The 21,578-nt window shown below is 54.8% G+C and overlaps 6 protein-coding genes across 6 annotated transcripts; 3 read left to right on the forward strand and 3 right to left on the reverse strand.

Moving 5' to 3' along the window:
• The first annotated feature begins 25 nt into the window (after positions 1 to 25).
• BZA05DRAFT_404710 (riboflavin biosynthesis protein RibD domain-containing protein) lies at positions 26 to 1,011 on the forward strand. The gene has a single exon (XM_051484341.1). The coding sequence runs from the start codon at positions 78 to 80 to the stop codon at positions 903 to 905; it is 828 nt and encodes a 275-aa protein (XP_051337641.1). The 5' UTR covers positions 26 to 77; the 3' UTR covers positions 906 to 1,011.
• A 314-nt stretch (positions 1,012 to 1,325) lies between these two features.
• Positions 1,326 to 3,020, reverse strand: BZA05DRAFT_122170 (uncharacterized protein). The gene is made up of 5 exons (XM_051478694.1): positions 2,964 to 3,020; positions 2,426 to 2,887; positions 2,279 to 2,374; positions 2,152 to 2,227; positions 1,326 to 2,083 (listed from the first exon to the last, which is right to left on the reverse strand). The coding sequence occupies exons 2-5, from the start codon at positions 2,750 to 2,752 to the stop codon at positions 1,539 to 1,541; spliced, it is 1,044 nt and encodes a 347-aa protein (XP_051337642.1). The 5' UTR covers positions 2,753 to 2,887; positions 2,964 to 3,020; the 3' UTR covers positions 1,326 to 1,538.
• Positions 3,021 to 6,847: 3,827 nt separating this feature from the next.
• BZA05DRAFT_122190 (uncharacterized protein) lies at positions 6,848 to 11,335 on the forward strand. The gene is made up of 6 exons (XM_051478696.1): positions 6,848 to 7,201; positions 7,261 to 7,353; positions 7,431 to 8,254; positions 8,312 to 10,601; positions 10,657 to 11,043; positions 11,103 to 11,335. The coding sequence occupies exons 1-6, from the start codon at positions 6,982 to 6,984 to the stop codon at positions 11,126 to 11,128; spliced, it is 3,840 nt and encodes a 1,279-aa protein (XP_051337643.1). The 5' UTR covers positions 6,848 to 6,981; the 3' UTR covers positions 11,129 to 11,335.
• A 570-nt stretch (positions 11,336 to 11,905) lies between these two features.
• BZA05DRAFT_376499 (YIF1-domain-containing protein) lies at positions 11,906 to 13,400 on the forward strand. Its single transcript, XM_051481820.1, has 3 exons — positions 11,906 to 12,397; positions 12,474 to 12,992; positions 13,052 to 13,400. The coding sequence occupies exons 1-3, from the start codon at positions 12,101 to 12,103 to the stop codon at positions 13,244 to 13,246; spliced, it is 1,011 nt and encodes a 336-aa protein (XP_051337644.1). The 5' UTR covers positions 11,906 to 12,100; the 3' UTR covers positions 13,247 to 13,400.
• A 23-nt stretch (positions 13,401 to 13,423) lies between these two features.
• BZA05DRAFT_356428 (Sec39 domain-containing protein) lies at positions 13,424 to 16,080 on the reverse strand. The gene is made up of 2 exons (XM_051481413.1): positions 14,614 to 16,080; positions 13,424 to 14,559 (listed from the first exon to the last, which is right to left on the reverse strand). Exons 1-2 carry the CDS (start codon positions 16,014 to 16,016, stop codon positions 13,647 to 13,649), a joined length of 2,316 nt encoding a protein of 771 aa, XP_051337645.1. The 5' UTR covers positions 16,017 to 16,080; the 3' UTR covers positions 13,424 to 13,646.
• Positions 16,081 to 16,324: 244 nt separating this feature from the next.
• BZA05DRAFT_446904 (uncharacterized protein) lies at positions 16,325 to 18,514 on the reverse strand (the record flags this gene model as incomplete). The annotated part of the gene is made up of 5 exons (XM_051487113.1): positions 16,325 to 16,745; positions 16,795 to 17,483; positions 17,574 to 17,731; positions 17,785 to 18,094; positions 18,176 to 18,514. 5 exons carry the CDS (start codon positions 18,512 to 18,514, stop codon positions 16,325 to 16,327), a joined length of 1,917 nt encoding a protein of 638 aa, XP_051337646.1.
• Between the last annotated feature and the right edge of the window lie 3,064 nt (positions 18,515 to 21,578).

Here is a 21,578-nt window from a genome sequence, read left to right on the forward strand (position 1 = left end):
CGGCCGGTCGGGTCCAAACGCAACACAACACATCACGCCGCCCCACGTCGCCCCGCCCCGTCCCACCACACGCACGCATGACAACAAAGATGTCAACACTCCCGCCGCTCCCACCGAGCATCCCCGCATTCCTATCCGCCTACCTCCCGCCGTCCTCCTCCTCCGCCACCCCCACCCCCTCCCCTTCCCCCGTCCCCCTCCCCACCCGTCCCTTCGTAACACTAACCTACGCGACCTCCCTGGACTCGCACCTCTCCCTGTCAGCGGGCGTGCAAACGCTCCTTTCGGGCTCGGCCACAAAAGCTTTAACGCACTACCTGCGCACGCAGCACTCTGCGATCCTGATCGGCGCGTCGACCGCGATCGCCGATGACCCCGGGCTGAACTCGCGGCTGCCCGGGACTCCGCTTGCGCGCCAGCCGCGGCCCGTAGTGCTCGATCCACAGTTCCGCTGGCGGATCGCACGAGACGCGAGGGTGCTGCGGACTGCTGGGAGGGGAGAGGGGAAGGCGCCGTTTGTTTTCGTTTCTGCCGCGGCCGGGGGTGAGGTGGAGGCGGACGAGCGGGTGAGGCTTCTGGAGGAGGCGGGTGGAAGAGTCGTGCGCATAGATGCGCCGCCGCCGTGGAGTTGGAAAACGGTGCTGGAGACGATTGCGGCGCTGGGGCTCGACAGTGTCATGGTTGAGGGCGGGGGGAAGGTGATTAATGGGCTCCTCCGGAGGGAGAACCGCGGGTTTGTGGACTCGGTTGTGGTCACTGTTGCCCCTGTCTATTTGGGCACGGGCGGTGTGAACGTTTGTCCGCCGAGAGTGGTTGAGACCCAGGCGGCCGTCAGGTTCACTGATGTGCTGTGGACCGTGTTGGGGAACGATGTGGTTATGGCCGCCAGGCCGGACTTGAGCTGAGGCGAACCTGGGTTCTGGAACGTATGCGGAGTACATAGCCAGGGCTTTGAGGAGTACATACGCTGTAGATATAGACTACAAAAGTACATACCTAATACCTATACGCTCATTCAGGTGCCTTGGGGGTGTACTATACCGAGAGTGATAATTCGTGATCAATCAGTCACCATCCACCTAGGAACAGTGCTGTCATTCCATCTTAGCTGATCCCATTCAACCCGAATCAAGCTCTACATATAAAACGTGTAGCAATGCTCGCCCACAACCCAGCCCAGACCATATGAACTGCACCATACAAACAAGTTCCTGATATCAAACCCAACCCACATTCCATGATCCATGAGCAAAAGAGAAGAAAAGGAAATGATAACAGAAAGAGAATTCGAAACCCACGCCGGCGCCCCATGCACATGATTATTTCCAGAGACAAACAAATAAAAAAGAAGAAAAAGGAAGAAACCGGGCTGTAAAAATGACAATTCTGGCACGTGAGAAACAAAAGATGAAACATTGAAAATGGCAGTACCCTAAAGCAGCAAACAAGTCCGCACATCCCGAGACACCCCAATATCCGAAAATATAGAAGTGATAGGATATCGTCTGCACTCCATGGCACAAGCCAGAGGAAACCCCCTACCAGTAGTTGCGGAGATAGGCACCACCTGATCTCTCGGCAGCAGTGCTATCGGCCCAGTTACCGACATCGGTAGCCTCGGCGAGGTTGGTTATTTCATCATCGTCATCCTGGGTGAAGGTACAGATAGACTCGCCATCGTCACCGTCCACGTCGGCAAGTTCCTCTCCTCCATCCTCGGCGTATAAGACATCGAACCTATTAGGACGGCGCTGCTGCTGCTGCTGTTGCTGGCGCTGCTGCTGCTGCGGGGGACTCGACTTTTGGCGGGCCTCGGGGTGATGGTAAGCCTTCGGATCAGAAAGGGGTTTCGAACACTCGTCGACGCCGAACTCAATCTTGGATCCCTTGTAGTAGGCTCTGGAACGCAAACAAGTCTTGGCGAACAAGGCGGCACAGATGGAGTTGAGGTTGCACTGGAGGTCGCCTTCGATACGCTCAATCTTCTCGACCCGAAGGTTCGCGATATGATCGAGATCCTCGCGGAGACGTTCTTCAGTTAGGGACGAGGGGGGATTGCGGATCCTCAGAACACGCGACGCGCCTAGAAGCGAATTAGATTTATCCACCCCAGCGTCGATCGGAATAGAGTAGATAAGTAAGGAGACATACCATCATGCTGGATCTGACGCGCGATGTTCCGCAGGATGACAAACTGCCTGGCATTTTCGCGCCACTTGATTTCGACCTAAACTGTCGTCAGATTCAAGAGAATGGAGAGAGGTGCGAAGGCACTCACTCGGCGGCCTTTGATGTAGATGTCGTTCCTCTTCGCATAGCGAAAGTATGTCTCTGCATCCACAGGGTCTACGAATGAGACGGAAGCACAACGATCCTGGTTCGATTGTCAGAAATGCACGATCCCAGGTAGCGCGAGGGGACCCACGCTGTTGTTCATCCACACATCGACAATAGGACCCCCGCGAATAACCCCCACCAAATCGCAGTACTCGGCATCTTTTGGAATGCCGGTAATGAAAAGAGTTCTTCTCAACTTGCCTCCCCCTCCAACCCCTCCCTGAACGCTAAAGCCGTTGGTGTTGCTATCCAGAGTCTCGTTTTGCGACGCATGATTGTTGGATGTTTGCTTCGCCGCACCACGCCCGTGTTCGTTTCCGTTCCCATTCCCATTCCCGTTTCTATGAGAGTATCTCCTTCCATTCTGATTGCCATACTGACCACTGTGGTGGTCATCGTGCAGATCCCTTGCCATTCCCGCATTATCCCTAGCCGGAGTAACAAAGGACTCGGTGTCCGACTGCTGTGGGGTGACTGGCGATGGCGGGGTATATTCCACGGCGGCACCATACTGCTGCTGCTGCTGCTGAAGGCCGGTGTTGATAAGAATCTACGACAGCCGTTAAATACCGACAACCCACTGCGACGTCTAAAAAGTGGGTAGCAGCGATAGGGAAAGTAGTCACCTCGAGATTCTCGATCGTAACTCCTCCAGCAAGCAGAGTATCCTTCAAAGCATCTGCGTTTTTGGCGATATCTCAGTAAGTGCAATTACTACCAAAATTGTGGGGGATAGGGAGTGGAAGATGGGGAAGCAATTACTGTATTCATCGTAGGAACGAAGGAGAGTGCGATACTCGTCCAGCCTTATGACAACACTCCTGGACTGGTCGAGGATCGAGGATGGCTCCTGGATATTGATGTCGCCATAGCTAGCATCATCACCTCCGTATCCCTTGAGCCTTGTCAGTGATGACTGCAAGCATACTCGGTCTGCCTGTCTCCGCTCCCTCACAACACTCGTTTCTCTCCTCCTATCCTCTTATCTCCTCCGAGCTATCTAGATAATTTGTAACCATGCAGTGGGAGTAAACAAACATTTTGTGTTGTGATCTCGTGCTGAAGCATAGGACCGACGGCGCCACGATGAGCTCCGCTCGTGCGATGGTTGGACGGCATCTTGAGGGGAGGACGTGTGTGGTGTTCGTGGGTAGTGGGGTGGGGGGACGAGGTAATGAGTACGAACGATGGTGGGGGGGGTGTGATGAGTCGAGCTGCAAACGAGACCGACGTCGTTCATCGCGACAGAAAGATATCCGTTGGAGGGAGCCGGGGGGACAGGTGCCCACTTGCATCAACGCACGTTCCCCCCTTCCCTTCGCAACCCTTTCTTGCACAACCACACTCCTTCGCCGCAACCAACCGGCTTCAATAAGTGCATTAAGTACTGATACATGGTGGCTCCCTCCCTCCCTTCTGCCAAGCCACATTTTCGCTCCCTCTCGTGTTTGAGATTTGTGCAGAAGCGAAATATAATGTGCAACACTGGAGATGTGTGGGTGGTATGAAGGGTCACAGAGAGAAATTATGCAACTGCGGGCTGTTTACCTTTTGGTTAGGTTAGCTAGCAGGTGTCGCCTTGACAAGCCTCGCTTCGCCTCTTCCCACAACTCTAAAAATGACCTCAGGGTGTGAGGGAACTGTGAGTTGATTCCGATCGATCCCACGGATCTGTTCGGTGGATGGAGAATGTAGTATGCGCCACATTTCGATGGCACTGCCACAATCGAGCCGCTAAGGAGAGCTAAACATTTATGTGCGACATGGCGGATAAGGGCACGGCGACAGCTAAATCTACTGTACGGGCGAACTCAGGTAGCCGTACCTCGTAAGTACTGTACAGGTTGTAGGATGTAGGTGTCGGTGTAGATGGAAGCGGGAGAGCCCCCGGGACGAAAAATTCTCATAGCTCACCAGCTATCACTCGAGATATGATTTCTTCGTCGCCGTTAAGTCTGGATGACTCGTCCGTCTTAACGAGGCATACTTCTCACGGAGGAGGAGACCGACCGGGCCCGAGCATGATGTTTGATGTAGGTACTGTAGTGTGCGTCGCGGAGGCAAAGAGGCGGTGGACACTTGGGCCAAGATCTCATTTGGTGGCACGGGGGGTTCTCACGTGGGAGTTTCACGTAGGAGTTTCACTGCGTATTGGAAACCGAGAGAGCGAACTGCTGTGTAGTATTCCCTGAACCGCAGCTCGTTTGCGGTCAATGTATCCCTTAAGATACGGAATTTTCAACTTTGACTGTCAGTCCAATTTGCCAGCCACCCTCCAGCCAGTTGGATGGATATCTTATCGGTGGCCCCCTCTTGATGATTCTCTTTTCGAATTTCGGCATTGTCCCTTGATACATAAGAGTGTGGTGACGAGTTTGCTAGTAGACGATATGATTCAGACCGACGTTTAGCTCATTCGGAGCTCAACCGTGAGCTCAACCAATTTCCTAAAGTCAGAAAAACATTGGATTACCTCCGCCTCAGCGTAGTAAGGGTTCTATAGAATGCTCATAAGTGTTGGCCTTTCACGTTGGTGCTCACATGTCCCTCGACACCGTTATTTGGTCGAAAATCCGATCTTCTGAACAGACACAACTCAGGAAATACACTATAGCTTCTTCTTTTTAGACTCTGACGGCTAGACGTCATTCAATTACCTCTAAACGATACGGGATTATAAGAAATATCCTCAAGATTTTGAGATGTTCAGGATGATGTTTTTTTATTCCCGCATCTTAGCGGCATCTTTCCCGTTTACTAGCATGGGAACGCCTAAATTGACGCTGGAATCATCTTCTGCTACCAAGATACATCCCTCGTAGGGTCCCTTTGATCCTAGCCTATCCGCCCCCTCCCGTCCGTGGGGTGAAGCGGAATGCCCGCTACATACACACGTTGGCACTCGAGTATCGTCGGTCGACTCAAAGCTGTAGGTACTCTAGAGTGCCTACAACCGAAAGACACAGTAAACGGGCCAGCCCGCGGGGGAGTGTGATGCAGGTTGGCGCATATGTGGGGGCGGCAGCGGTGGTGGCGCTCCGTAGGTTCGTCTCGTGGTTGGGTGTGTTCTTTCGGCGCTCTCTGCCTGCTCCACCGTTGGATTCGGGAGACGAGCGGAGACCCAAGAGAAGATTATGTCACGCTAATGGTGAATATTCGACCGGGAGGGAACGGGCGAGGGGAAAGCCTAGACCCATCAAAGCCGTACGGCGTCCACTTGTCAAGCCTTCAACCCACGGCATCGCAAAGCCAGAATGAGAAATCGCCGTCAAAAATCACCGCCTGCTGCTATCCTTGCTGAGAGGATGTAAGCCCTTACTTATCTACCATATTTGTGATCGTGAAGAACCGGGTGTGAGCAGCCGATGGAGATCTTGACACGCGGCGCATGTGCAGAATACATGCACACCCTGAGGCAGGTATTCTGTCGTCGTCCGCGCAGTCCCGGACACCGGCCCAAGCCCGTTCCGCTATTGAGCAAATGAATGTGTTCTGAAGACACCGAAGAAGCCTCAATACGCCATCTGATGATCCGTCCATCTCATGCGATGTCAGAACTGCGCTACGTAGGCTACCACGCCTTAGCTAGCGCGCGAATGCTTTCGTGCCGCGCATTGACCATGCAGATACTTAGCCGGCGCTTTCCACGACGCCTATCGATTGGTCGGATTACGGAGCGGAGTGGAACTGGCGGGGTTCCTCGACTCAAGCTTTCGCAGCGTAGAATAAGCAAAGGTCGATGGAAACCTGTGTTTCAAGTATACTCTAGAGATAGCGCAAATATGCTGAGCATCGATGTCGGTCGGGGCACCGAGTATAAAGTATTATCTGCTCTTCTCTAGAGTACTTGCGCGGTTCGACCCCCATGCGTGAAATGCCGATGCATACAAGTAAGAAGTACCTATTTTGTACCTACTTGCTTACGTACCTCCATACTTCGCGCTCAATTCCACGGGCACATGCAAATTTGGAGCCTTTTGAAGCCGCTAACTTCTCTCTCTGTTCCTTCAATTGAAAGTTGATGGAATCATCGCGGGAAGTTTAGCAAGCAAGTAACCTCGCTCTCGGATGCTTCCAAGCCTCCCGTTCTACACTGCCTATAAAAAACTCACCTCTCTTCTGCCCCTCTCCCAACGCTTCCCCTCTTTTTGCTCAACCACTCGACCCTTCCTCCTTCATTCACTCATCTCTCTCTCGTAATCTCTTCGCCTTCGCTCCCTGCCTCCTTCCTTCTCCACATAGACTCACGGCGCTATCGTCTCCAAAGGTATGTAAGCCTCTAGAACTAGCGTGTGTTTTCTGCCAAGCCCCTACGGGCTCGCTTGGTCTGTGCTGCTCACTCCCCCGACATCAACTGCAAGCAACCTTCACTTGACGTTTAAGCTTTCTCCACGCTTTTACAACTACTCCAATCCCACAAACAACACCTCTCTTCCACCTTCCACCTTCTCACATCTCTAATCTTCTCATATTTCCCCAGTTGCTCACGATTTGTTCCGCACAGCCTACGACGAGTACAAAGTACTACAACATCCTTACGCCAAGTTGCTTTCCCAAAAGCACTTGGTGTAACCTTGCGCTTCTCCTCACAATTTCGCTGCTTTGGAGTGAGCACATATCCATTCGGTTGCGCTCCATTGCTGTATGTCGGTCGCTCATCTGTCTACATCAGAAGCTAGTCACAAACCTCTAAGCTTGCACAGTTACAACATTGTTGCGATTATGTCGTCTGGAGCCCCTAGTGCGTTTACAAGGCGTCCGACCGTTGGAGACTCGTTGCATCCTAAGAAGGTGCTCGACATGCACGATAGAGATTCGATGTGGAGCAACGGTGCTGTGGTGTGCGACAAGTGGCTGAAACACGGTGAGTCAACATCCCTGATGCGATCACCATACTTCTACTAAACCAAACTCGCTCAATAGGCAAATGCTCTCGCGCGAGGTGTCGTTATGAACATAGGCCCCTCCACCCCAACGAGAAGCCACCTTTGTGCGCTGATCACTTCAAGAGGAGAGGTGCGTTTGGCCCCGATGAATTCCTACCCATCGGGTCTCCGCTATTCTGTTCTCCGCTTATCTGTTTGACCCTGCAGATCCCTGTGGCCGCGGAGATCAGTGTCCTTTGATGCACAATATGACGGGTGTTGGGAATTCCGATGGTAGAATTTCACCTGTTTCTTTCGAGAACGATGCTGCTGCTGCCGGTAGGAGTGTCCAACCAAGGAGGAGTGAGAATGAGAATATCCGTGCTCCGGCACCCATATCGCAGAATGGAGATACGGAAACCATCATTTCGAAAAAGGACAGACCCGACCTTCCGCTTTATCAGCCTCCGCCTAGGCGCGATTCGCATATGGAGACGACTGATGGCCCACGAAGCCCCGGTTGGGAATATGTCGGACGTACCACGCTCAGTGCTTCGTTTGAAGCAAGGCCAACTGCTTGGCACCCGAGTGGCAGGGCCCAGCGCGATTGGGGTAGAGGCTCCACGACTGCTAGCCAGGCCTCGATCTTTGGAGGACTTCCGTATGCAGTCCAGGCTGGACTCAATCAAGAAGTCTTTACACAGCCCCGTGGTTTTGTTGCGGGACCGCATCGAACTGGCTTCGCACCAGACTTCATTCCAAAGTGCATATCCGGCGCGCTGATCCCAGACAGAACAACACCCGGGCAGCTTGACAACCGCTCTTCACATCACGTTGGGGCATCGTATGAACCCTGTTCACCGCCGGGGTTGTCCGGAGGTGTTCCGCTATACCCAACTTCGAATCCCAAGACCGACAGTGGCAAAGACGCTGGAAAAAGCTTAATGCTGATTACCAAGCTCGCGAACGAAGTTAACGACGAGAACCTGTCATGCAAAGACACTGAGCATGAAGATGCATTCTACCACCAAATTCACCTGGTAGAATTAATCGTGGGTGCTCCGTTCCCTTTTCCCATGCTTCGTGACTAACAGTATCGTGACTAACAGTGTGGACAGCACACCCGCACTTCTGGCTTGAAACCCCTCCCACGTGCCTTGCATGAACGGGCCCCTTTTCTAGACGTTCAACCGAAGTTGCTCGAACAGCAGACCATCATGCCAGAAGTCACCATTGAACATGAGCCCACTAGTGGCGCCAACGATCCTTCGAAGGCTATCGGTCTACAGATCACGCCGTCGAAGACTCAACCCAAATTGGACAAACAACCAGATGTCGTTCCAACGGTTGTTGTTGCGCATGTTGTCACGAATGGGGTCTCTAGGGCTATCGGGGAAGTTTTGCCGCACAAAGCAGACGAACAGCCAGCAGACGAACAGCCGGCAGCCGTTCCAGAAGTCGCTATGGCGGACAAAGTTTCCGGAGGTACCAGTGGAGGAACTTCGTCGTCCGAATCGAACAAACAGCCGCCCATTACCCCACAGGTCGCTGTTACCAATGATCTCCCGATAGATATCACCCTACAGACCACCCAGCTTTCGGATGACGTGCCACGGGCTATCGGCATACCCGAGTGGGAGATTCAACGGTGCTTCAACTGCTTCCACGAAGGACACAATTATCACGATTGCCGCATGCCCAGGTTGGACGTTCTCACGAGAGAAAAAATTCGCGACGAGCAAGGCGTGATTAACCGTAGATGGACGCAGGATTTGTTGACGTTGCATCGTCACAATATTCCTTCAGCAGTTATTACAAAACATCGCGGCTATTCAAGGCTCTGGGAGCCGTACACCTCGGCTACAACTGGACGATATATCACGCCTAGTGCAGCTTTCTTTTCCCAGCGAGCGACGAACATCAACAACCAGGCGGAGAAAAAATCAACCTGCAACAAAGGTGTCCAGACTGACTACGCCGTCTACGACCAGGGCGTTCGGGTTCGTCGACGCTCATCGAGAAACAAGAAACACCGTAAGAAGGCGGAAGAGAATAAGGCGGAGGAGAACACGGTGGAGGAGAACAAGGTGGAATCCTCACCTATTACACCGGAAAAGGAGACGGAAACATGTTGGCTGTGCAAAGGGCGTCACCTCGGGTCTGCATGCAAGGCAACGTCGCCTGACAGCGATCCCGCTGACTGGGAGGACACTAAGTGGATGCCTAACACCAATGACTTGCCCCAGCTCCCGAAAAAGCACGCTTTGGGGCGCCAAATCAGCCCGAAGCCAATCAAGTCATTGAAATCGAAGAAAGGCTCGAAGCCCTCCTTGGTCAAGTCGGCGCTTGTCGACTCCAAAACCACAACCTACAAGGTCGAGAGGTCCGCGAAAGACGGTTTTCGGGAGTCTGGTGATAATGACGCTCCCTACGAGGAGACAGTATTGGACCGTGATGATCTTACAGGGCTGGTGAAGTTGGACAAGGAGCGCAAGTCGAAAAGGAGGAGCTCTAATAGTGGCCAGTCCAGCTCCGTTGGCAGCGCAACCTTTCAATCTTCTTATTTGTGCCGGTGCCCCAACGAGCTCTTAGAGTCCATCTTCGCATACGCCGCCGATGGCGACGCATATACCGAGGACAAGAAGATCAAGGACATCGTTACCGGAAACAAATGGGACATTGAAGAGGGCGTCCAAGACACCTGGAGAAGGGCAAGAAACCTTGCGGGAGTTGTGAAATCCTGCCGACAGCTGCGACTTGTTGCTCAACGTGTCATCTACAGGGTCATCTGCATCAAGAGCTACATTCCTCTGCGTGGCCTTGCTCGCACACTGACTGCGGATCCGGAGCTGGGACAGATGGTGCAAGTGCTCAAAATCCATCTGGAACAGACGACAATCAGTTACAAGAATCGCGGCGTGTACAGACACGAAATGGTCAACAACGTTCATGTCACGACTACGGATTACGCCAGTTTCTTTGTGAGAATCGTCGAGAGCTGCCGTAACCTTCAAATCCTCTCGACCAAGTTGTATGGGAGCGCTTTGGGATTCGGAGCCTTATTGGGAAGATTCCGTCACATGAGGGAAATCGTCATCTCCGATGAGACGAGTTGTGGGCAGGTTCTCAATAAGATGTGGAATCACCTGATCAATTTCCCGAAGCTGAACAAGTTCAAGATCGTTCATTCGCCCATGAACGACTCAGTGGACTTTACCCCGCTCGAGATCCCATTTCACATGGCGGAGAGAGGCCTCGATTACGGTTTCCGGGCACTGAGTAACCTCCAACTCGAAAATGCCCCTGAAGTCTCGGATGCGTTACTCGTTTTCCTGGTGCGCCGATTCTACGTTCTCAGTAAGCTCGCTATCGTGAACTGCAAGCTCGTGACATCCGCTGGTATGTGCCCTGCCCCCAGGCTGTTGAATGAAGTTGTAAATGCTAATTTACGCAGGCATCGCGCGTGTCCTCGGCGAGATCCCGAACAAACTCTGCCACCTGATCTTCTGGGTCTGGCTCGACCGCACTGGCCGTGCCAGCTCGCGCGAAGCTCTCCCTTCAAAATATCACCTGTGCGATGCCCTGCGCGAGCATGGGACGTCTCTAATGACCATGAACTTGAAACCGCATAAAGTGTGTGAGGATCTATGGAAGGAGTCGCACTTCAATCACCTCCAGAGGATTGTGATCGATATGGCGCAGTTCTCTCATTGCTACAAGCAGACGATCGCCAGAGGTGAAACCGACAAACACGAAGGTTTTTTCGAGGATGCCTACAAGCTGGCCTGCTCTGAAGACCGACTGCCGTGCATGGACGAGAGCCGTTTGTCCATCAGACTTCGTGAGTTAATCCTCCAACATCCATCCGACGCATGTATACTAATCATCATCATCTTACAGACACCAATGGACTTTCCTATCACTAATGGCATTTGCTACAAGTGGTTTACTCACTGACGAGATGCATCTTCCCTTTGTTTTAATGCTTCGCGGCGCTCTGGAGTCACACAAAACGTCATTTCTGCAATTTCAAAGGGGGATTTCTCATCGTCAGCGACCAGACAAGCGGGAGATATGATTTGATGAGCTTTTACTACGTTGTCTTTTCCTAATACATTTGTTCGGAGTTCTGTGTCCCCTTTTCGACTTGTTTCAGTTTTTCCTTCTCTTTCATGGGAGGATTTTTCGCTGGTTAGGCTTTATCTAAAAAAATCGGAGGGGTTTCTTCGTTGTTGCTTTTCTCTCTGGTTTCTTTGCGAATGGTCGGTGTGGTTTGGCACCGGTGTGGGATGGGAAGTGAAGGGGTTTTTTTTATCCTCCCATGATCTTAATTTCACTGCTCAATTGTCCGTGTCATTCCCGTTGGCTCGACTGTCCCTCGGTGGTTGGATAGCTCGATTGTTAGACCTGGGGATGCATACGATGGGAAGGGTACGCCTGGTAAGAGTTCTAGTTCTCCACATAAATATCGATTTGTTTTTGTCACGGAATCTTGCGATCGTTGATGAGCCAGAGGCACCCTCCCGGATAGACTCAATCAGTGTACTTCTTATAGTTTCTACCCCATTAGATAGGTCCCACGGAGAGAGAATATCAATTGTTCCGCATACAGACTTTCTAGACTATGGCGAACAAAATACCACAGGGTTTTTGTTCTTCGACCCAGGCACGGGCTCTCATGCGTGATGATCAATGATGCGACGCCGGGTCATCCAACAAAGAATACTGCCCTTCTTCGTATCCCCGTCCATCCCCTTCACGTCACACAAGACACCTCTCCAACTACGGTACGCAACCAAACAAGCAAGCAAAGTTACCGCAGAGAACAACACCTTACCAGCACTACCACCAGCACCAGCACCAGCAGCCTTCGATTTCTCACCAGCTCCACACAAAACATGCAACGCCACACGCCGGTATCACCACCAATCCACCATCCCGTACCGCAACGACCTGTGCAAGTGCCCGTCATGCAATCCCCCCCTCCACCTCCACACTCGTCGGATCCATACGACAACCCCTACGGCGGCGGCGGAGCTCAGCAATACCCCCAGCAGGGGAATGCTTACCCGCAGTTTGGCGGGTTCGGCGGCGCGGCTGCGCCCGCTTTCTTCGCAGACCCTATGACTGCACAGATGGGCTTCAATGTGGCCCGCGCGGCCATGTCGGGCGGCACGGATTTGGCGGAGAAGAACGTATGTGCATAGCTCGAGGGATGGATGGGGATAGATGGAGACGGAGGGCGGAAGCTGACGGGAACGTATACGACAGATATCCCGCTACCTCTCCTCGCTAAAACCGTACTTCGCCGTCACCAACATCTACGTGATCCGCAAGCTGCACATCCTGGTGAACCCATGGCGACACGGGATGTGGTCACGGCAGTCCACCGCGCGCGCGTCGGCGCAGCGGCCGGGTGAGGCGGAGTCGATCTACCTCCCGCCGCGCGAGGACCTCAACGCGCCGGACATGTACATCCCTTTGATGTCGTTCGTGACGTACATCCTGCTATCGGCGCTGCTGTACGGGCTGTCGGGGACGTTCCACCCAGAGCTGCTGGGGTACACTGCGAGTACCGCGCTGGGCGCGGTGATCTTCGAGCTCGTCGGACTGAAGCTCGGGTGCTACCTCCTCAATATCAGTAACTCCCAGATGCTCGATCTCGTCGCATACAGTGGATATAAGTTCGTCGGCATCATCATCTCGATCCTCGCCACGAGCTTGTTAGGCCGTGGCTGGCTCTCCTGGATCGTCTTTGCCTACTGCTACTCGGCGCAGGCGTTTTTCTTGGTACCCCCCCTCTTCCCCCACACTCCCCCATGCTTTCCGCCCATGCTAACAAGTGACAGCTCCGGAGCTTGAAATACGTGCTTCTCCCAGACGCGGACGGGCACGCCGACGCAACTAACGTGTACTCGACGAACGCGCCGCGGATGCAGCGGAAACGGCGCATGTGGTTCCTGTTCGGCTACTCGTACCTAGTGCAGTTCCTGTTCATGCTCACGTTGACCTCCGGAGTGGGGAAGGCGAAGGTCAAGGTTTGATGCGTGAATTTTCGAGGGATTGCGGGCGTGGATTGGTTGTTTAAGCTGCGAGGGAGGGGTGCATTGGAGGTGATTTACTATGTATATGCATACGCTTTGTCGTCTCACTTGTAGGGTGGGGGGACACGCAATAATAAACTGCCCGTTTCTGCTACTGCTGCTGTGCGAACTGCGAACTGGAGAAATACGTTTTCGTTTCGTTGCCATTATTACGTCCAGCCATCCAGCCATCCATCCACCATTTATCTCATGCACATGATGTAGTATAGTATACATTCCCCGTTGCAATCGCCATCGCCATCGTGTAAACAATGAATCCAACCCCAATGATTTTCAAAGAAAAAACAAAGCAACAAAAAAAACTCCGAAAAACGCCCCTCCACCACCACCACCTATCACTCTACCGCTGCTGCACCTCAACACTCGGTTGAGCGCCCAGGACCCACCCAAGCCCACCAACAAGCCCCCTAGTAACCATCCCACTGACCACATCCCTCTTGCGCTCCCTCTCCTGGCCCTCCTTCGGGGGCGCCGTGATCCCGCCACCCACACCCGAACTAAACACCCTCGCAGCGCCCTTCGCAACCTCAAACAGACTCTGGGGTGTCTCGCCATCACGGGCGATACTCATCCTGCGTTGCGCGACGCTTCCTCCAAGGCGCGCATGCTCCTCCTCCGCCAGCTCCTCGGCCTGCATCAGCACCTCGATATCGTCCTCATTCCTGCGCCAGGAGGCTAGTACATCGCCCAGGGCCTCGGGGGGGCAGTAGGCGAGTGCCCAGGCCAGGAGCTCGCGCTTCTTCTCGAGGTTGGCGAGGGCGGCGGGGCCGCGCGGGGTCGTGCCCGAGAGGAGAGCGTACGGCGACTGGAAGCGCCCCGCGAGGAGCGCGGTCCGCCATAGTGTGCTGCGCGCGGCTTCGTTGCGCGATGTGGCCGCTGGCAGCAGCCGCGACGTGATGTATGCGTACGCGCTCTCGAAGTCGTCTTCGTCCAGTGCGGCTTCCGCGCACATTCCGAGGACGCGCGGCGATGCGGCTAGCGTGTCGGCTTCGCTGCCGCCGGTGCCGTGCACGAGGTCGGAGCCGATCTGGAGGAGCGCGTCTGGGTGCTGGTAGGAGCGCGTGTTCGAGGAGAGGAGCTTGGATAGGAGCGAGAGCGGGTCTGGGTGGATGCGGATTTGGACGGGGATGAGGGGCGTGGTGCGGTTGGTACTGGGCATGGTATAGTTGCTCAAGCTGTGGACGGCGTTTATTAGGCTGTTCGCCCGGGAGAGCGTGGGGGAGTTGGAGGCGTGTGGGTAGATAGTTTTGATACTGGTGTTTGTTAGCTACCATGGCATATACAGTCAGAGGAAGAGAGGGACATACGCTTGAAGAGCATTCTTCATGCCACCTCGAGTCTTATTCCCATTGGTAGCATTATCGACGAAATCGTTGAATGCTGCCAAAACACACTTCTCTACCTCGTCGAGTGAGATATCTGTGGTGTGGTTGCTGGTAACATAAACATCTCTCACCAGGCCAAACCTCATTCCCGCCAGCATGCCCGCGAGGACAACCCTCTCGACCTCCTCCGCCTCGAGCCTCCCCAGCACCTGCGCCTTACTCCGCAACCACCTCGCCCCATCCCGGACTCTCCCCCACGCCTCATCGTCGCGCTTACTCCACTCCGTCCCCGGCCTCACGAACTGTCTAAGCACAGCACTCTGCACCTCCCTACTCCCCTCCAACCTCAGCTTCACCGCCTCGGCCAGCGGCCTTCCCAGCATCGCCGCCGCAGTGATGCCCACATCCAGCAGCCCCAGCGCAGCAAACAGCGGATTCCCGGCATCACCCAGATCGCCCAGCACCTCAGGCACGTGCGCATCTCCGCCGCCCCCCAGCGCCACCACCCTCCGCTGCACGGCCCTCATCCCCTCCCACACGCCCGCCCCCGTCTCCATACAGCGATAACACACGCCGACGGCCCAGGTCACAAACTCCGCTCGCACAGCACGCTCCTCCGGCGGCGGCGTCCACTCCCTCACCACCGCCACAATCCGTGCAAACGGCAGGGCGCTGAGGCGCGCCCACACGGCATCCCACCCCCCACCCTCGCGCACGCACAGATACGGCACCACGAGCGCTTCCAGGTCGCGCGGGACGGTGGAGGGGTCGGCGATCAGGACTTCGAGCGCGTCCTCGACGGGGAGCGTGCGGAACGTGGTGAGCGAGGGGACGGGCTCTCGCGAGAAGGTGTACACCAGCGTGCTGAGGACGGCGACGTCAGTGGCCAGCGCGGCGATGCTGGGGAGCCCGGGCCGGGCGGTGTAGTGCGCGAGCAGCTCGGCGATCAGTGAGAGGAGCCCGGTTTCGGCGTCGATCCGTTCGGATCGCTGGATCAGGAAGGCGGTGAGCTTGTCTGAGGCTGAGGAGCCGGCTTGTAGCAGTGGTGCTGGGAGGAGCTGCGATAGCTTCCGCTCGCAGCGGGAGGAGCTGAGGTTCTCGACCGATGTGGTGTCGATGCTGGGGGTATCGGCGTCCACCGCCGGGGGCTCAAGAGGGGTTCCGTCGACTACGGCATCGAGGATGGGCGTATACGTGTCCGGTGGAGTTGTCTCGGGAAGACACAGTAGGATGCGGAGGAGCGTCTCATTGTTTGCACTTGTAAGGAAAACCTTCGGGTGTGCAGCAATCAGGACCCGTAAGCGTGGTAGATCGGCGGCTGACACTAGGTAAACCGCAAGAAGCGTCGCCTGGGACGGTGTGAGTGCTTCTATCGGTGGTGGCATGTCTCGTTAAGTGATGGTGGTTTATGGGAGCTGGTGAGAGCTATGGCGTCGATAGTTGGAAACGAATGGCCAACGTGGAACTTTTGGAGCTCTCTGCGGCTTAAAATGCGCCCAACGTCATCCATTGAAGCATCAATCATCACTCGATATTTAGGCACATAAGTCGAAAGTCTCAGAAAGGCAACCTTCTAGGTCATCATATTTCAGATCTATGAGTGGAAATGGATACCACAATTCGCCAACGCAACCTAAATCAAAACCCCAAATCAAGGCGAACTTTTTACCTCCGTCCAGCAAAAAAGAAAAAATTACATCCTGTCCACAGGGACGAGTCCTAGTAGCGTCATACCGTTGTGCAGTACGATGCGAGCACTCTCGTACAGCGCGAGCCTAGCGAACTTGACATCGTCCTCACTACTGATAACGTGCAACACCGAGTAGCTGCTGCTCAACAGATGCGTCATCTTGAACAGGTAGGTGACCACAGTTGTCGGCTCGAGGGTCTTGAGTGTCTGCTGCAACACATCGGGATACTGCGCCAGGCAGCGGACGAGGTTGGTGGCGTGCGGCTCTGTCAGTAGTGACAGGTCCGCCTTCTCAATCTTTTCGATCGGCACATTGGCTTTGCGCGTGATGCTGCAGAGACGGGTGTGTGCGTATTGAAGGTACGGGCCCGTGTCGCCCTCAAATGAGGTCATGCGGTCCATGTCGAATGTGTAGTTGTTGATCCTGCTGTCATTAGCTGTGTACCGAGCGGCAGGAGTGGAGTGGGGAGTACCGTTTGCCAGACATGTCCTGGATCATGACACCAGTTCGGCCGACGGTGCTAGCAATGTACTCGGGGTCCTCGACCTGCGAGTATTTGTCCTCGTTCTTGCGCATGACATCGTGCATCCTCTCCTTGGCCTCCTGCAGGATATCGTCCAAGAACACAACAGTTCCCTTACGAGTGCTCATGCCCAGCACCATTCCGAAGTTGATGTGCTGGCACTTCTTAGCCCACTCGAAGCCGAGGAGGTCAAGGATCTTGAAGAGCTGCTGCAGGTGGAGATCCTGCTGTGTGGCAACAACATAGATCATCTTGTCGAACTTGTACTTCTCGTAGCGCTCCATAGCTGCGCCGATATCACGGGTGAGGTAGAGCGAAGTACCGTCCTTCTTCTGCACGATGGCCTTGCCCAGCTTTTTCGCGCCGTGCTTGAGGAAGTCGACGATCAGAGCACCATCGGACTCCTCCGACACCTTCTTCTCCTTCATCAACTTGCTGACAGTGTCCATGGCCTCCTTCGAGACCTGGGATTCACCGGAGTAGACATCGTACTTGATGTTTAGACGGGCGTAGGTGTCCTTGTACTTCTCAATACTGAGGTCACGGAACCGCCCCCACAAGGCGACGGCCGCCTCGTCTCCAGCCTCCATACTTGCAAAGAATGCTCGTGCCTCGTCGTCGGTAGGTCCGTTGTACGTCTTTTTCCCCCCAAAGCTTAGCCCATGTCCTCTTGCACGCGCATTCTACTTGACGAACAACCAAGTGAGCGTCCAAAGGCTTGGATATACCTGTTTCACGCCAGCGGCCTCTGCTTTCGCCTTCTCGACCTCCTTCTCCGCTTCGATCACTTTGTTGATCGCGACATAGACATCGTACAGGTGGTGGATAGGGTCCTCGACGAGCTTCTGCTCGTCACCGAACCGCTTGAAACCGACACTGAGGATACCTGCAATACGGTTCAGCGACACATCTTCCGCCCCGCGGTACGGGATATAAAACCAAACTGCTTTCCCCAATCTCCGAGGTAGTTCATGCGGATGACATCCCAACCACAGATCTCGTGCAAGTTGGCCAAGAATCCTCCGATGATGGTACTCCTCAGATGACCAGCGTGGAAGGGCTTCGCAATGTTGGGGCTCGAGAACTCGACAATGACCCGCTTTCCCTTTCCGCTGTTGATGGGTCCGTAGTTCTCTTTCCTGTTTAGGATCGATGAGAGGACAACGTTGTTGAGAACACTGTTCTTGAAGTAGAAGCGCAAGAACGTTCCATCGGCCTTCGGGCGCTCAAGGTAGGGGCTTTCTGGGAACTACATGCAACCAGTCGAGTCAGCCGGCCGCCCTTCCCCGCCCTCCTCCCCTCCACGAAGGACCGCCAGTGAATGTAAAACCTTCTCGGCCCATTCCTTCGCCAACTCATCCGGCTTGCGGCCCTTGATCCTCAGTCGGGGCGCAGCAACAATGAGATCGCCCTTGTCCAAAGTCTGTGTCCACTCGAGAGCGGGATAGACCAGGTTGATATCGACACCGGTGATCGGGGCCAGGTGGTGGGCAATGATGCACCTGTAGATATCGACGGGATTCGTGGTAGGGTTGGATTCGGGAAAGACGGGAATCTCCTCGGAGATGCTGAGGGACTGCAGGCGCTTGTGCAGCGACTCCAGCGACGGGATCGGCGGGAACTCCTTGGGGACGTGCTGGGCAGCGGCGGTATCGTCGTTTGTCGCCATGATTACGAACCGGGGATGAAGAGATGTCGCGGGAAGTGAGGTTTGAGTTGCGAAGAGTCTGCGTTGTTGTTGCGGTGGTGTTTGCGGCAGTAGTGTTGTTTGCAGCAGCGATGGAGGGGTTGTGGCTCTTCCGATGGTGGGGTAAGGCTTGGGTTTATTCCACCCCCGGGTGTGACTGAGTCGGTGAATGGACTGTTTCAACGTCACCTGTAGTGTGACTGTTGGTCTCCGGGTCACGACACGATTCCGGCCCAATAAGAAGACTATTGTGGAGCCTAACTGTCGACTCGATCCGAGGGAACTGCTACCGGGCATCTGTAGAGGATTTCGGTCGACTGTTGGGAGATGGGCATCCAAAAGTCTTCGTTCTCATCGGCTTTGCGCTCTTCGCCGGGTAACTCCGAGTGCGAATTGCATCGTAAAGTGATGCGTAAGGCCTATTCGAGCAATGATATGCTCCGATGGAGCTGGTGTGTACTTAGTAAAGCACCCGGACAAAAGTCATGGTTGGCATCTGGCCAATCTGTACGCCGAAACAGAACATCTCGAGTGCGGTACTATGTAAATTCGTACATACACAAACTATCACCCGAATATCAGACTTCGGCAAGCAGGGATGATTAAATTGAAGATCTCTCTAGAACAATCAAGTCTAGGTCGAATACCCATATACGATACGGTACCGGTATGGCGGACCGTGGAACAAGAGCACGGCTCAGGTCTCCCATCCACTCTAACGGAGACGATTTGGACTGCCAGGCTGTGGTCGATCAATTGCAAAGACAGGTACTCAAAACCGGAAGTAACTTTCTTCTCGAACCCGACTTATCCCAAACCTTCTTGATATCCGAGATTGAGACCTGCGAGCAGGAGATGGGCTCCAGTCTTCTTTTTCCGGATAACTGGTAGCCACAGTGGGGGTCCCTTCGAAAGTCCAACACCCGTATGTAATCGCACGGTCCGCGATCCTACCTACCTAGAGTACCTACGACGTTTCCAGCAGCGGAATCCGGCATCGTGAAACAAGCGCTTTACTATAACTATCTCGAATCTCGATAGATACCAAGTTACCAACCGCACCCTTGGGAGAGCTGGGCCCAGAGGCGTGAGCGCTGATGGATCGAACAGGATGTTTCCCGTGCTGGTACCCAACCACGGGGCCCACGGGTAAACCACAGGCCGCCGGGTATGTACAGCACGGGCCGTATACACGGGCGGGCGGCAGTCAAAATCAGATTATCTATCAGAGTCCCCGTGTCAGTCAGTCAACCACAGACCTGGGTCCACCGCCCCTCCCCCATGGGCACAAGCGCACCCGCTGAGCGTTCAGCTCCCCTGTGCCGAGTGACCCTCAACTTCCAACTTCCAAGTTCCAACCAGACCGGGTCTTGGCATAGTTGCCGCTCGTAGGGAGGTGGGGGGGGGGGGGGGTGGTGTTACATACTCCCCAGCTGCCCCGGTTTCTCGTCGGTACTCTATGTACTCTACCTGCTAGGTAGAGTACATACGACAGTACCTTCCCTCGCCGATTGGAACTGACCTTTCGCCGTCGCGAGCAGCTGCAGCGACACGTCCACGCGTAGGTACACTGCACGCCGCCCACCGCGCACAGCGTCGACGTGTCAGTGAGTGTGATCGCCCTCGTCGCGAACCTCCGTATCCGTATCCATATCCAGCATCTCGAGCCTCCTTCCCCCATCACCCCCCGCGCTGCTGTGGGGACTAACGTATCCTGTTACTTAGCGTAGGTTATATATCAACCACCTGCCGGCGCCGTGGTCCCGAAACAGCTGCCGGGCCTAGTTGAGTTGAGTTAAGTTGAGTTAAGCCCCCGGTCAGTCGGTAGATTAAGGTATCCAGGTAGGATACAACCGAACCGAGCAACCGAGCACTCCCAGCGCAGCGGTGGGGAGGGACCATGGATGGGAGGGACGAGGGAGGGAGGGAGGGAGTGTGATCGGCAAGAGACGAGAGAGACACACACACGACGACGGACGCTACAGTGTTATCATATCCGAGACGTCGTTGCGCGGAAGTCTGCGAGCCTGCCTGCCTGCCCGCCCGACCGCCCGCCAAACTCAATGGTGTGGAGGCATGTGGTTGCGAGCCTCTGGCGGATCGACGGGTGATTGTCGGTTGCGCGGGCCGCATACGCGTGGTTGATAGGTATGATAGCAGCAGCGTGGTTGATGTGATGGCAGCGGGTGCTGGATGGATGGATGGATACCGGTACACACGGTACGATACGGTATCTACCTCGGTGGGTATGGTAACTATCGATAGCAACTGCATTGCATTGGGAAATTGGGAGGACGAAAGGGAGGAAGGGATACGGCGGGTTATGTATTGTACTCCAGGGCCGCAGGGGGAGGGCGACGGGTGAGCGTCGATGGCATACAGATGAATTGCCCTTGATTGAATCGAACGGCCTGGAGTTTCGTGTGTAATCAATCACTGGCAGACGCGGAGCCGGACGTCAAACATCCGCATCCGCACACCCACATTCTCACTCTAGATACTCTACCCACATGCATCTACGAAACGTCAATTTAACTCCTGGTGGGTGTGTCAGACGCTGTTCGAAGGCTGACCCGCGCCCCGGGGAACACTCGGGGAAAACAGGAAGAGACGACCAGGCTCCTCGTCTCACCGGCTGGCAGGGCAGTTGCGCAGCAGGGCAGGTGCGCAGCCGGAATCGCAATCGATATGGAGTAAGGCTGCAGCTGCCTTATGGACTTACCAGTTGCGCGCATCAGCACCCAACATTCGCACCCAGCAGTCGCACCCAGCGGCCAGCACCCCCAAGTACTCGCAACACACTCTACATACCCTACTAACCGCATAAGACCTCGCCTGGTATACGCGTTGGATTTGGGGGTTTGAACCGGCCCATGCACAGTAGAGTAGAGTGCCCACGCCCACGCCCACGCTCGCCCGGCAAGTCGATATATGGCAATGCGGACGCATGGCACGATCGATATCGGTCGACGTGAGTTTGGCATTTCTGGTCCGATTCGCTGGGTGGTCGTGGGCTACAGTGAGCTACTCCATATGGGAAGAGCTC

The sequence above is a fragment of the Tricharina praecox genome, assembly GCF_024521635.1.
Source record: "Tricharina praecox strain CBS 144465 chromosome Unknown BZA05scaffold_20, whole genome shotgun sequence".
In the NCBI taxonomy this organism is placed as follows: domain Eukaryota; kingdom Fungi; phylum Ascomycota; class Pezizomycetes; order Pezizales; family Pyronemataceae; genus Tricharina; species Tricharina praecox.

What these genes read in the sequence shown, in the direction of transcription:
- BZA05DRAFT_356428 (XM_051481413.1), bottom strand. Translation starts at nt 16,016, where the DNA reads ATGCCACCACCGATAGAAGCACTCACACCGTCCCAGGCGACGCTTCTT. An exon ending in ATGAAGAATGCTCTTCAAGC is followed by an intron (nt 14,560 to 14,613) that starts GTATGTCCCTCT and finishes AACAAACACCAG; the next exon opens with TATCAAAACTATCTACCCAC.
- BZA05DRAFT_404710 (XM_051484341.1), top strand. Translation starts at nt 78, where the DNA reads ATGACAACAAAGATGTCAACACTCCCGCCGCTCCCACCGAGCATCCCC.
- BZA05DRAFT_122170 (XM_051478694.1), bottom strand. Translation starts at nt 2,752, where the DNA reads ATGGCAAGGGATCTGCACGATGACCACCACAGTGGTCAGTATGGCAAT. An exon ending in TCTACATCAAAGGCCGCCGA is followed by an intron (nt 2,228 to 2,278) that starts GTGAGTGCCTTC and finishes ACGACAGTTTAG; the next exon opens with GTCGAAATCAAGTGGCGCGA. An exon ending in GCGTCAGATCCAGCATGATG is followed by an intron (nt 2,084 to 2,151) that starts GTATGTCTCCTT and finishes ATTCGCTTCTAG; the next exon opens with GCGCGTCGCGTGTTCTGAGG.
- BZA05DRAFT_122190 (XM_051478696.1), top strand. Translation starts at nt 6,982, where the DNA reads ATGTCGGTCGCTCATCTGTCTACATCAGAAGCTAGTCACAAACCTCTA. An exon ending in TGATCACTTCAAGAGGAGAG is followed by an intron (nt 7,354 to 7,430) that starts GTGCGTTTGGCC and finishes TTGACCCTGCAG; the next exon opens with ATCCCTGTGGCCGCGGAGAT. An exon ending in CCGTTTGTCCATCAGACTTC is followed by an intron (nt 11,044 to 11,102) that starts GTGAGTTAATCC and finishes ATCATCTTACAG; the next exon opens with ACACCAATGGACTTTCCTAT.
- BZA05DRAFT_376499 (XM_051481820.1), top strand. Translation starts at nt 12,101, where the DNA reads ATGCAACGCCACACGCCGGTATCACCACCAATCCACCATCCCGTACCG. An exon ending in CGGATTTGGCGGAGAAGAAC is followed by an intron (nt 12,398 to 12,473) that starts GTATGTGCATAG and finishes CGTATACGACAG; the next exon opens with ATATCCCGCTACCTCTCCTC. An exon ending in CGGCGCAGGCGTTTTTCTTG is followed by an intron (nt 12,993 to 13,051) that starts GTACCCCCCCTC and finishes AACAAGTGACAG; the next exon opens with CTCCGGAGCTTGAAATACGT.